The sequence below is a fragment of the Tinamus guttatus genome, unplaced genomic scaffold (assembly GCF_059628265.1).
Source record: "Tinamus guttatus ecotype Peru unplaced genomic scaffold, ASM5962826v1 Tinamus_guttatus_pri_ptg000332l, whole genome shotgun sequence".
NCBI lineage: Eukaryota > Metazoa > Chordata > Aves > Tinamiformes > Tinamidae > Tinamus > Tinamus guttatus.
In genome coordinates this window covers 515923-530144 of record NW_028288866.1, presented here as the reverse complement: position 1 = coordinate 530144, position 14222 = coordinate 515923, and the positions used below count along the sequence as shown (strand labels likewise).

The 14222-nt window shown below is 39.2% G+C and overlaps 1 protein-coding gene across 5 annotated transcripts in view; it reads right to left on the bottom strand.

Annotated features, from left to right (window-relative positions):
- PRDM2 (PR/SET domain 2) overlaps positions 1-14002 on the bottom strand; it is a 46801-nt gene extending 32799 nt beyond the window's left edge. For 4 of the 5 annotated variants that reach the window (XM_088529537.1, XM_088529532.1, XM_088529533.1 and 1 more), the window contains exons 1-5: positions 13924-14002; positions 7804-7921; positions 6885-6988; positions 4379-4531; positions 538-667 (exon numbers count right to left, since the gene is read on the bottom strand). In XM_088529537.1, the coding sequence (XP_088385663.1) occupies positions 538-667; positions 4379-4531; positions 6885-6988; positions 7804-7921; positions 13924-13932 (514 nt within the window). In that variant the 5' untranslated portion in view covers positions 13933-14002. Of the gene's footprint in view, positions 1-537; positions 668-4378; positions 4532-5833; positions 5893-6884; positions 6990-7803; positions 7922-13923 lie in introns of those variants that run through there. The other variant, XM_088529534.1, reaches the window with a different exon arrangement.
- Between the last annotated feature and the right edge of the window lie 220 nt (positions 14003-14222).

Sequence of the window (14222 nt, the reverse complement as noted above, 5' to 3'; positions counted from 1 at the left end):
GCATTCCCTTTATTTACCTCTGCAATAGCGTTAAATATGGTTTTGGCCTAAGAGAAGGCTCAAAATACTCGTTATATAAGGGTGTCTGGAGAAACATGCACTCTAAGAAATAAATATATATGGCCGTTGAATTATTAATGGCAGTAAAAGCAATGGGTGCCTGCGTGGATGTAGTTGCAGGGAGCAGCGTGTGCCTTCCCCAGCCCTCCCCAATACAATCCCTCCCCCATCCTTCCTCCCCTGCCAAACTCCTCCAGAAGTGGCCGCTCAGGCCGCCTGCGAAATTGCACCATGAAAAAACAATAACCGATAAAAGCGCTTGGGGCGGGGGGGAAAATAAAGTAAACCCTCCGTTTTCAAGGCAAGTAACTAAACCAGATCCCATTCGGAGGGAAGGGGGAGGGTAACTCCAGGCGCGCTGACAGCGCTGCGCAAACACGGACTCCCGCACGGTGAAAACTTTCCGCCCCCCCCCGCGCCGCGCCGCTCGGCGGGCCGGGCCGGTCCAGGCCGGGCCGGGCCGGGCGCCGCTCCTACCTCTGCGGGCCCGCGCGCAGTGGCGGCGGGCGCGGGCGCTGGCTGCTCGCTCTTCCTCAATAGCGGCGGTTATCTCCGGGTCGTCCTCCCCATTGTACCACACCAACAGCTCCTCGCCCGCCGCGATTGGCTGCCGGGAGAGAAGAGAGGCGCGCGGCGCCAATCAGCGCGCGGCTTGTTGGCGGCGCGGGGCGGGGGGGCACGGCGGCGGCGCCCGCGGCTGCCGCCCCGCGGCAAGGGCGCCCCCGCGCCCGGCAGCGCCCCCTGGCGGCCGGAGGGCGGCGCCGCCCCGCGCTCGCGGGCGCCGGGCCCGGTTCGCGCCGCTCCCGCCCCTCGAGCCGGGCGGCGCCGGCCTCCCCCGCCGCGGCGCGGCCCTTCCCCCTGCTTAACAGACAAAACCATCCCCAAATTCACTTTTAATCCAGAAACACCAAAGCCAAGAGCAGCACCAGAGCCAAAGCTGGGGCCGGGCCCTGCCACCAGCAGCCTGGGCCGTGCCCGACAGACCCTTGCTCCAGGGTTTTTCTTTTCACATGCTCTTTGAAACGGGTTTGAAATCAAACACTACGAAAGTTAAGACATTCTTTTTACACATTTTTAAATCTATTTTTTCTCCATTGCTTAAATAATTCTATCCAAGTCAAACAAACACACACCAAAGCCCACCCCTTGCATGCCCTCCTACACTTAACCACTCTACCCACTTTTCCCCTGGTTTAAAGAACATTGGGGCACTGGAAATGAGATTTCTGACCTCATCGCATGAGAGCAAAGGGTATCTGTACTTCTAAGACTGCTATTCCCAGTCTGAAGCCAGAAGGAACTTTTCTACATGGAGAGACATTAATATCTGTTTCCTACAAAGCGTTCTGCAGGTCTCCCAGCACTTGACCAAGGTGATACTTACCTTAATACCCTCTGACACTGGAACAAGATCTCTACAACTATGTTAACCATTTAAGTTTTAATGCAAGCAAAACCTCTTCTTTGGCTTCCCTTGCAACTCTGCATGCCCGATGGATAAATGGTGGCAAGAATATTTGCATGGTCCCATTTTGCAGCTCTTTAGCAATGAGGAATGAAGAGAAGTTGCCCGATGCAAACAACTTAACCCATACCTAGGCTCCAAGAGCGAGCTGGCATAAAAGCGCAGCGCAACCACATGATGGTAATGAGCACGTAGTCTGTTAGCTTCCTGCCTGGAGCTAACATTCAGGAGGGCGGGTTTAGTCTGGGAGCAGGTCCTCTCCACGTGAATGAAGCCTCTTAGCGAGTGCTATGAAGGTGCAGGGCGGCAGCAGCTCTGATAGGAGCATTAGAACTGCTCCCTGGATACCCCTGCTTTTCCCAGGAATACTCCCAAATACGCAGCAAGATACGAGGAACACCCCTAATAGCACCGCTGGGAACCAGCTTCCTCCCCTAGGATCACTCATGCAGCAGCTGTAGGTCAGGACAGTTCAGTTAAGGGGTGAACTGTGGACAGTTCCCCACTTCCCTCCATCTCCCCAAAATAAAATTGCAACTGCCACGTGCTTTTTCTTGCAGTTCGTCTATAACTGCGACATGTCTTCTACCTGCAGGTTTTCTTTTCAGAAGGTTTCCTTTTAAGCGGTTTGGAAATCTGCTTTCTTTTCAAAAGCAGCATCCAAAGTTAACACAGATTGTATAGCACTATTCACTGTAAACACACAAATACTGCAACATGCTGTGCAGACGGAGACATACATTTGCCTGACCTTACAGCAATATATGTATTTCTCACCGCAGATGCTGCCTTTGACTGTAATATTGCGCTTCTGCTCACAGATGTGGCTCACCTCTCCCAGATGTGAGCAGCACAGAGGGCAGTCTGTGGACCTGGGAGCACTTGTGTGTATTTTTCCATACCTATTCTGCTGCCTGATTAGCACTACTTCCCTATGCAATGAGTTATTGTTACATATTAGAGTTCTTATAAACCTGTTTGACAAAAACCTTCTTCCATAAGCAAATTAATTTCACCTTAAAACTCAAGCACAGTCTCAAACCGATTTAGGAGACTTTTTGAAAGCAAGTTTTCACTGCAATTTATTATTATAATTTGTAATTCCTGAAGAAAAAGCATTAAGACTAGGACTATGTGCAGAACAGCACTATTGTAAAGTAGGTCGTTTCATTTGGAGAGGCAGGAAGAACTGAAACCCCATAATGAGTTTAAGCTGTTTCAATGAAATATCACAAATCTCATATGTATATAGGGAAAAGTATATGCAAAACAGCTTCCAAAGATCCTTAGTCCTTCAGTAAAGAGGAAAAGAATACGGAAGAGAACAGTATTTGCTTCTGCTTACTTAATTCTGCCCTAAACCTCATTATAAGTCCTCAACATTTAATTTTACTATTCATTTACAGCAGAGAAGAGAAAAATGAAAGCAGTTTGGACACTTTTACACAAAGCAAATTCAGACTTTGCTTATCTTAGCAATTCAGCTTGGAAATCAGCTTATTTAACTTACAAATTAAAGTACAGGAAAAGCTTAAGAAAAAACTTGGGAAAAAATAATAGCATGACAGTGTTTTAAATGGTACCAGGTGAAGTAGAGCACAACAACATAGAAGCCACCATCAAATCGTCTTTCGAGGGGCAAGAAAGAACTTTATTGTTTGGGTATCACCAAATAGAACTCCTCTGCATTTATGAATTATGATAAAGATCAGGAAAGAACCATGGGTAGCTGCACTCATGTTACTCAAAACTTCTGAAGAGGCAGCACATGCACCATATTATGTGCAGTTAATGCAGGTATAGGAATATTTTGAGTGTCTTTCTCCTGCAAGACTGCATTTCAACTATCCAATGGCATTTTCCGAATGGCTTTTACACGTCACTAAAAGTTAGATTCAAAATGTGCTCCACTTAATCTACAGCCTACCTAAAATAGTTATGTTTATTTGTCTATATTCATTAACTACTTGCAGGAATATTTATCACAGAACACAACTATGTGCACTGTTACTTATTAAATGTTTTTTAAGTTTCAGTGGTCAGAGATGTCAATCTAAGGCAACTATGGGCTGTATAAGAACCAAGTCATCCTTGGCACAGGAGATGAGACAGAATTAAGCATTTGACTTAGACTTGTATGTCTCTAAGTACTTTGTAAAGCAGAAAATGGCAGATTTTTTGGGGGGGCATGAATCTTCTCTGCAGTTTCTATTTTATCGGATAGTGAAAAAATCCTTCAGTAGTAAATTGCCCTAGAGACCACAAATTTGAGAACTCCTGCCTTCTCATCCCAGGTTGTCAGTCCCTTCAGCTTTATTTGCAAGTTACTCCATGCTGTATAAGAAATCCTACAATATGCTGACTGTGCTGAAAATTTCCCATAAAATTCCCCACAAATTACACCCCTATTTCTCCCTCACTCCCAAAACAAAGTGGAAGGTGAATACAATCAGGGAAGTTTATTTCATGAAGCTCCCTATTTCATGAAGCTCCAATCTTTTTGTAACAAAAGAATTAATTTCTGGGAGAGAGGAAAAAAAAAAACTCTCAAATAGATCCTCAGTTTAAAGTGCCTTCAGTATCTACAGAAACTTCAAAATATTTGATATGCACATCAAATCATCAGCAAACTAAAATAAATGAAATCTTCATACATATTCTTAAGAGTACCAAATAATGCCAACTGTATTGACAAGGAAAAACTTAGACCAATGAAACCTTTGCAGCCTTGTGATTGTATTCCTTAAAATGCTGCAAAATCAACTTAATAGAAATGGCTAAAAACAGGATTTGAATAAAGGGGAATAAAAGGTATATAAAAACAAGTAAGTGATTCTTCACAGCCATTGATACCTTTAAGCTCTTGTAGTAAATGGTCCTGTTTATCTCCAGAGGAAACAGATTTTGCTCCTTCCCTGAACGAGCCCAGTTTATATACCGCAGCCAGTTCCCTTTCTTGGGATCAGTTGCATCCACACACATCCATCCCAGGTTCGGGTAATATACCTGAGAAAGAAAAATTACATTTATCCCAAGCAAGCAGACAACTGTATTAATGCAATGTAAATACACTAAAATATAGACCACTTTTTAAAGCTATATAAAGCAGCAGTTATCATCTAAGGAAAGAAATGAGTCAAAGACTACAAGCTTAGATACAAGTTGGCTGTGGAGGTTCGGAGGGGGTTGTCTTTTTAGAGAAACTCGTATAATCAGAAAAAAATAAGAATTTTGACCTTCAAATCTGAAGGTTGAGTTCAAAATTCAAAATACCTTTTCTTTTATGCTCCATTTTTAGTTTGGAAAACAGAAAATGATTCTTTCATAATTCTATTTTGTAAAGGCCTGATTTAAACACATAAATACAACAGAGGTTTAATTTGATGAATTGCAATGGGTAAATAAAAGTTAGCAGTATTTGCTCTATTTGGAAAGATAAGAGAAAACATAATAAACATTTAGTCTTGCTTCAGGACATCTTAACCATTCAGAAGTTTTGTGATCACTTAAATTTTCTTGATCCATCCGTAAACTTTTGCATGATCCAAGATGCCGTGTAAATTCTTTCATTTCCATTTAAGGAAAAATGTTTTGAAACTCTGCTCATTTTACATTTCAAGACAGCTTGCAATAAAAAAAATGTTACAAGTCTTCAGTATTTTCATCCAGCTTGCAATTCTGCTTCTCTTCCAAGATGTGTTATGAGTCTCCCACATCTCTTTATAATCTAAACTAGATGCCTATAACAAAAGCTTCAGTGAATGCTATACGTTTGCCAAACCAAAGAATACACAACTGTGGAGCAACCAGAGCTATCATTTTTCCATTATTTAAAAATATTTTCCTCATCTCATTACATAGGCATACAACTGCTTTTATTATTCTCACAATAGTTCTAAGTCTTTTCCAAAGGTTTTACATGTTGTCATTTTAGAGTATTCTTCTACAGCAGCTTAAAAATAAGTTCTTTTCTTTTGAACCGATATCCTGCTGATTTATTAAATCAGAGTTTTATCAACTAAGAACATTGTAGAATGTTTCAATAGACATGCCAAAATCTCCCGTGTCTCCTTCCAAGCAACAGACAAAAAGGAAACATCTCCCTTCAAGTGCTCCAGCACGGATTTCATCAGCTGACTTCTGAAAGAATGCTCAGCAGCACACCCAACCCCTGCAACACGAGAGAGTAAACAGCTTCACAGATCAAGATTGTAAAAGTAATCCCTTTGGTTAAAATGGAAGAAAAGAACAGCCAAACAGCACTGAGGAAGAGTTAGTAAATATGAGATGTATGGCAAAACATAATACCTGATTACTTTTCAGTCAAAGCTTCTGATTTACTGAATTTTGTTTAAAAGGCTTGTGCACTGTGGGAAAGGAAATAGTTTTAACTCCTGTGTATAATATTGTGACTTTCAATGATTCTCGCAAACCAGGATCCAGATCATTCAGCACAGTTGTGCCATTTATTCTGAGCTCATCAGCAAGTGCCACATCCTGCATTGTTTTCAATCACTTGCCACCATTTTCCTGTCAGTTTTTTTTTTTCCAAAAGAAAAGCCAAAGTGTTCAATTTATATACTTCTTTCCTGAGCTACAGCGAGCAGATATTGGCACACAAACCCAATTTTATTCAGAATAGTCATACAGCATGAGAGCTTGCAATTTTTAACTTTAAACTAGCATCTCCAATTGGTTGTCAGGAGCCTAACTTTTCTTCATATTAATTTCCCTAAGGAGGGACCCTTGGTAAAATGACTCTTCTCTTTGAGATCAAGGTCCTCATACAGGACTACTTTCAAACACGGGCATCCTTTTACAAATTACATTTTCTAACGGTTAAGCTGCTGGAGTGGTTTCAGATATCAGCATATGGGGCCAACTGTTGCAGTCTCATTTTAGCTGACTTTTTTTTTTTTTTTTAATTCCCAAACCTGTATTAAAGCAGCAAGCAATGCTTCAAAATCTAGTAAAGCACCCTCCTCATTCCCTACATTGCAAACTATGAAACTTTGTCTGTTTCTGGAATGTCTGTGACTACAGGTCTTCAATACAAGTTTAAAAAATGTTAAGACATGCAGTGCAAATACTTAAATCCATTACTGAGAAGTACAAGGTCAATAATCTACTGGACTGATTTAATCTTAGTTAGCAGCAACTCTAAAAGCAAGTCTAAAATTAAAAAAAAAAATTACTATTACTCTAAAATGACTTGTCTCAATGTAAAAACATGTTTGCAGTGGAAACCTCACATAGATGGCGATGATTCTGCAGATTATACTACACCTATAGTCTCTGGAAAAAGTGAGGAGTAAACAAAACAGGCTAATAATTTTTGTTTTTACAAGGTGTTTCTTACCTCCCACATGTACACATTGCTCTTAACCTGAGATCTTTTTTTCTTGTCACCAACAAATGGACCAAACTTCTTGCCTTTTAAAATCGATTTTGTTGCCCAGACACCTGAAAAGATACATATGAGTAATTATAATGAATCTACCTGATTTCAAGCAAATATTCTACATAACGCAGATCTTCTAAAATCATTACAGATGTGTCTGTCTCAGATTGGGAATCATTCTATAATATTATAATCACAAGTAAATTGAAGTTTACTAAAGTGAAGTAAACAAAACAAAAACATCTCTTTATTCACTCAAATTGTAAAAGGTTTAAGCATTCCTCTGGTTTTGTTCTTTATTCACAGGCTATTGCAAGAAGACAATAAATGTCCTGTCATTTCTACTGTAGCTCAGGCGATATTCAAAAAACCATGCTTTTTCTCACAACTTTTACAGTGTGAAGTCCCAGATTTCAGCTGCTTCACTGAGGGAACACGTTATTAAAACAAAAACTACTTGCTTGATACGAAGCAATGCCAGGCAAAGGAAAGCCCCCACAGAAGTTGCAGTTAATTAATTCTAAATGTGTTAATTATTTTCACATTTTACAACAAGATGGCTATTAAAAAACAAACCTAGAAAAGGTGGAAGTGTAGTAAGTGAATCAGCCAAAAAAACATATTGGGATTTTCATAATCTAGTGTCTCTGCATCTTGGACTACCTCTGACCCAGATCCTGCTGTTCTGGGAGGCTGAGCGTGGACTCGGGAGAAACTACGATGGAGGGAGATGATTCTTTCCACTATAAATCACTTCAGATTAATATATGAGATCCATGGCTACCCAGAGGAAGGAGGCATCGTATTTTCACAGCAACTGCAATTTGTGCAAGATAGAGCAAAAACCCTCCTTTCTCTTCCCAGTTGAGGCACTCACCAAGCCTTGTCTTGTCGACGGCAGAAGGGAAGAGCTTCACATCCTCAGGAAGCCCTCGAAGCACATGCTCAGGTACATCAGCTAACGTCTCCACCGTGACAATAGATTCAGTTGTGTTCTGTAAGTCAAAAAAAACACCAGGACCATGACTATTAACAAAGATGCCATAACAGATGATCCACCCATAGAAGCAACAAAAACTTTACTTGGAAGTGAAATTCCCAAGTTGCCATTTCATCTAGGGTTCCCTCCACCAATATTCTAATGTAGATGAGTCTTTTTTTAATCAGAGCATTAAGGTTTTATCCAATGCTTTTATCCCTCCAGGGAAACCCAAGGAAAGACCTAATCAGTCTCAAGACAGTCTAGAAGAGTTGCACCAGTCCTGCAGTTTCTCTGACACACTGAGAATTCAGTAGCACTGCCTTTACTCAAGTGTCTCTCATGAGAAAAAATAAACCAAAAAAGAGGAAAAAACACATATGCAGAGTTCTAAAGTGCATGTAGTTCAAAAGGAATCATCTATTTTACATATTGAATCTAGGATATTGCTTTAAACGAATCAGTACAGTGTATACTACATGTGGACCTGGGATGTTTCATGTACCCTCCGAGGAAGATACCCGAACATTTCTTTGTACTACCTAACCCTAAAGGCTGGGGGCAGAGATAAAGCACCTGCATGTGCTGGACACTGGTGCCGTTCATGCAGACTGCTACAGCAGCGTCGCTGAGCGCAGAGCTTCATATTCTGATGTGTTTTGCAGCACCTTGCTCAGGACCCAAACTTTATTAATCTGTAACAACAATTAAACTCAACCAGCTCTAACTAAATGGTCTCTATGTGCGGGGGACAGAAGCCATCAGAAACTCTTTCCTCCTTCCCTGTCCCTGCTATTTGTTTTACTTCAAGTGACTGCAGGCTACAAAATAAAGCTTTATATGCTATGAAGGTTCACTGAGTTCAGCAACGGGCAAGGAATCAGGCCAGCAGGAGCGTACCTAAGATGCAGACTTTAGGGCAGAAATTTCTAAAGTTTCCAAACAAAGTTTCCAATTTCTAAGTTTCTCTGCAGAAACTCTACACAAACCACTGGGCTCAACTGCTATCTTTCTACTACTCTGTTTACAACCTGTAAACATGCTCCAAAGACCATATCAGCCCAAAGATCAACATTAGAGTATCTGCTTGGCACATTTACTGCTCTGCTTTGCAACAGATTAAGCTAAAAGGTCACTTTTAGAAAAATTAACAGGTTTAAAAAATTGCTTTCAAAGTTAGTACTTCAGTATGCTAAATGGTAATTTTAATTCCTTAATAAATCAGCAATTAGGACTTGTCAGTCAGTAAGCAATAATATTCATACCCCTACATGATCGATCTGTTTCTCTATAAAGCCAGAAAGGCAATAAAAAGCTAATAAACGATTTGTGAATGTTTTAATAAGTGGCTGGTTCAATGTCAGCTTTTAGGAAACTAACAGGTTCTACAGGCTGATAATATTTGCACTGTTGCACATATAGTCTATAGCAGTAAATACTACTCACTCATGAAACTTGACTGGAAATTTATTTGTATCTGCATATGCAATGAAATGTACTATTTTTAACTTTAAAGAGAAATGGATTGAGCTTCACAACTTCTACTTAGAATCTACTTTTTGTGAGGTCGGTGAATATGGCAATTATTCTCCTTTGCATTTCCGAATGCAGCTTGCTGAGTGTAAGTTTAAGTTACCAGAATACTTATTATGCTTCTCAAGGGTTTCTTCAGTAACAGGGAAGAAAAAAAAAAAGAGAAAATCCGAGTCACAGCAATGTTATTCTACTGCTGCCTTGGTAAGCCTCAACAGCTGCACAGACAAATACTAGAGAGCTATTTGTAGGGGAGAAAGACCCCCAAATTGGAAACTATGGAAGGTGCAGAATGCCAGAAATCCCTTCCTATCCACACAAGTGAAGAGACTAGGGGGACAAGAAAAAAAAATACATCGTTCTTTAGTTATAAAATTTGGTCTATTTGAAGCAGAAGGAAGTTTTAACTCGCTCTTCCAAAAACCAGAAATGAAAAAATGATGAAAGACAACCAATTTTCAGGCATCTGTTACCCTTCCACTGATATGAAAGAAGCCAAGCCTCAGCAGACAAAATCCCCGGTCTTTGTAGCATGCCACACTGTGAAACCTAAATATCTTCCTAGTACACCCTACCCCAGGCCTTCATTAGGGCAGCCCCAGCCTTATTTTCCACAGGGTTTTCTAACTAACTAATTGTACAGAGGCTGATAAGGAAGATTGCAGGCAGTGAACAAAACAGTTATCAGAGCGATGTCGTTTCAGTCTAACAAAAGCATTCCTCACTGCCATAACTAAATCAGCTATTAAAATCTTAAGCGCACAGAATCTGATTTATAACACTATTGCAAAATAAAATTAAATTCAGAATCAACTTAGGTAGAAGTGTATATTGTATCATATACTTTGATGTACCAGACATACTCCCTAATAGCCATCCCTCCCTTCAGCTTAAATTCCCCAACTGTTGTCATTTAAGCTAATTTTATTTACATGTTGTAGGAAACAATCAGAACTTTTTTTTTTTAATCTACCTGCAGAAATTGAAGATTATCAACTACCTTCAGAGGACATAGCACTACACGGCTTTCCAAAGCTGTTCTATTAATTTCCTAAGTATCAGGAAACAGCCTTGTACACAACACATTGCATTTCACACCTTGAAACGTTAATAAGTAACCAAATAGCATTCAGTAAAATTAAAAAAGTTCAAAACAGTGATCTCGTTAATTGTAATTTAAATGTAATTATTCCAGAGATTTTCCAGATCAGATCCAGATCAGCTCAGTCAAAGCTCAGTCACTTTCATCAGCACTGAACAATCATATTTAAACTGACTTTTCTGCTAAAAACATGCTAGTTAAATTATGCACCTATGTTAAGTCCTAATATGTTTCACTCACACAGTCCTAATTTTTTACTCACTCCAATATTGCAATTTTGGATCCAAGAGCACCAGAGCTTTCTTTTTACTTTCAAGCTTGTTACTTTGAAGCTCAATACAAACACCACACTGTTAGCATTCAAACTTGCAAGGATGAAGTTGCTTAAAGGAGGAAATAAATAAATAAATAAATTGAAGGTTGCAAGGGTACCCTAACTGAAACTTGCTCTTCTTTGCACGAATTTATAGTCCAGGCATGTTGATAGTACTTTCCCAATACATTTCTTTTACAATTTTGTAATATTTTTGCAATTACATGCAGTTTTGTATAACACCTTCAATAAAAATCACAGCAATCAAAAGTCAGCCTCCAATATTACAAGCAATGTATAAGCAGAGTAGAAACAGTACCTGCTACAATGAGAGTAGAGTTGATGCAGAGACTGGAGCAAGAGACAAAAAACAAACACACACGCACGTGCCAAATGAATGTGCTGAGCAGAAAACAAGCATCGTGTTTTGGTGAAGAAGGTTTTTAATATGTAAATGAAAATATAAATGAAAGGATGTCCAAAAGAGAGAAGGACGTGGCTGAGGTTAGAAGGGATAGCTGGGTTGTGAAATGGAGATGAAGAGGCTGAGGAAGATTGCTGACGCACGCAGCCCGCTAGCACGAGACAGGTCACTCGGAGGCAGAAAATTCTCTGCTCGTCCAAAAACCTTATTTGGCCACTCCTCCTGGCAACAATTTTAGTCTGCATGCCTGAAGATTAAGGATGTACTGCAAATATTTGAAGCCTTAAATAAAAATGAAAAATCAGAAGGGAATGGGAGTTACAAGTATAGTCATAATTTGCTAACTTAGCCTCCACCAGTTTTAATAACCATGCAGTTTGCCAGGTAACCTTGCAACCTTCTTCCTGCTACACCTTAATGCAGTGCAGAGGCACAGCAGATAGATGTTACTGGTGAAAAACACACATTTGTTTGCTTTTTAGAAATAAAATATTCAGACTATTCTAATGAAGCAGTTTAAATACAAAACCAAGTTTTTTTTTTTCAAAAAAAAAAGTAAGCAAATGCATGCCATCTCTCCTAAGGCAGTAATTTTCCAAGCAAGCAATATGAGTTCCAATCAAAACTGCATTTTTTAAAACCCTTTTCCTCTTTATTATGATGTGGAGGCCATATCAAGTATCCATGAAGTGATTTTCCTGCACTACTTTAAGATACCATGGGGGAACAACAAAACTAACAATCTTTTCATAACCTGGTATAAAACACCCAGTTAGTTGCAGGGTTACTGTAGTTACACTAAAAGCAAGAGAAAAGCAGAATGAAAGTAGTATGAGAAGACAAAAGTTGAAAGATGTTTGACAAGAGGCAAAGACATTTCTTATACAGACCTGGCACTACAACTTGTCAGTGAATGAAATGACAAAGGCACTGCAAGAAAAAACACCACAGGGTTGATGCTAAATACACACTTAACATGAATGGTAACTGAACAATAAAAAGCCATATAATGTCCATACATCTCAAACTAAATATGAAAGCCAGAGATGTCAAAATAGCACTCCAATCTATTTTAATCATTCACAGAGGCCAGGACATCTCAATAGTTTACTGCAAGATGACATATACCATAGCATTGTGTAAATAATATTAGAGGTCCAATAAGAATGATGAAGACTTAGACTTAGTTTCACACATTGGAAAAGTCTTAACTTTAGAAACAGATCAGTGATGGGGAAGAGAAAGAAAAATCCACGCAAATGGGAAGGAAACAGAGGCGGTGGTAACGATTACTAAAGACTATGATCTAGAGCCTTCAGGATTTCAGCAGAGCCCAAGTTTATCTGAACAGGCAGCAGAGCAGAGTTACTGCTCTGGTGTAGTGCCACAAGCTGTTCTCTTGATTTCCTCAGGTGCATTCAAACATTCAAAGTGAAAAGGTCTGAAGTCCCAATACACCAATTGTGACACCCTTTATCCTAGCTGCTGCAAACAGGACTACTGATGCTGCACAGCACGCCAATGCAAACGTTAGCATGCATACTTCACAGTACCTACGTATTCCAAGACTCTGGTAAGCAGCAAATTACTATTTCTCCTTTAAATATACATGTATATATTTAAGGACACAGTTAATTTCAAGTTAAAGGAAAAAAGCAACAGGAAACATCCCATTGACCAATTCCTCACCGTAGCTAGTTGTACTTGCTCTTCCTTAGCAGCAGTGACAGAGCACACTCCAGCAAAGTGCTAATTATACTGTATGCTAATGATGATCAGCTATATTGTTCCTAAATAACGTGTCTGGAGCATAAGAGCAATAAAAGCACTCGGAAATAGACATCAATAAACAGTGTACGACAAAGTATTTTACTGTGTACTGTGGTTGGTTTTGCTAAGAAAGTAAGAAGCTTCTATTCATAGTCAGCTTTTAGAACAAACAAAAGGATATTCCTTCAGTTTAATATCCTGTGTTCATATTTCCTTGCCAAAAAAACTTCATTACATCCTCCAGAACAAGGAGTATTTGCAAGAATAATTAAGGCTTGTTCTATATCTTTAACAATGTGCTATGCAATAGGCAGAAATTTATTCCTACTATTTGGATAGAAAAAATAAAATCATGTGCAGTTGGCAATGATTGGAACATGATTAGGACTCTATAATATTCAAGATACTATTCTTGCATCTGTAGAGCACTGCACCATAAAGGAAATGCACCTTCCAAGTCTTAACTTGATTCTAAGGAAATGGTTGGGTTCTGTAAAGGGAAGAAACTTTCTGTTAAATCAATTTCCACAATAGATTCTTTCCGCTGCAAATTTTAATTAGTAAAATGGTGGGGCCCAGGGACAGAAGTCTTCAATTTTCAAATTATTCTCGTAAGCAGCTGAGTTATTATTGAAACCCACAGAAGAAAATACATTTCCTGGGCAGGAATTTAACAGGTGTCAGTCACCATATTTTACATGTGACTAAATGGAATCCACATCAAAAAAATGAAAAAAAAAATCACAAACACAATATGAAAATTATGGAATTTAATGGAACTGATTTACTGGATGATTTATGTTTTTTTTAATTAAAAAATTAACTGTTCTAACATCTAAGCAAAGTATTTTGATAAAGTGTTACATTTAAACTCACCTGGTTCATTTTGAATTCCTGTTGTGTTCTGAAAAGATACACACAACAAAGAAACTCCTTTGATTACATGAGCCCTAAAAAGAAAAACAGACAATTGTAACACGTACCTACCTAAAAATTTATAGTGAAAGTACACATACAGACCTGTAGAGTTTTTCTTAAAAGGATTTTTCACAAAAGCAGCATATTGCTTTATTCAAAATATACTTCAAGTTATAGATTTGTCATTAGAGTTCAAATATCCTCGAAAAAAATAAAAAGGCAGAGTTCATTTTTGCCTCAGTTTGGAACAAAGATGC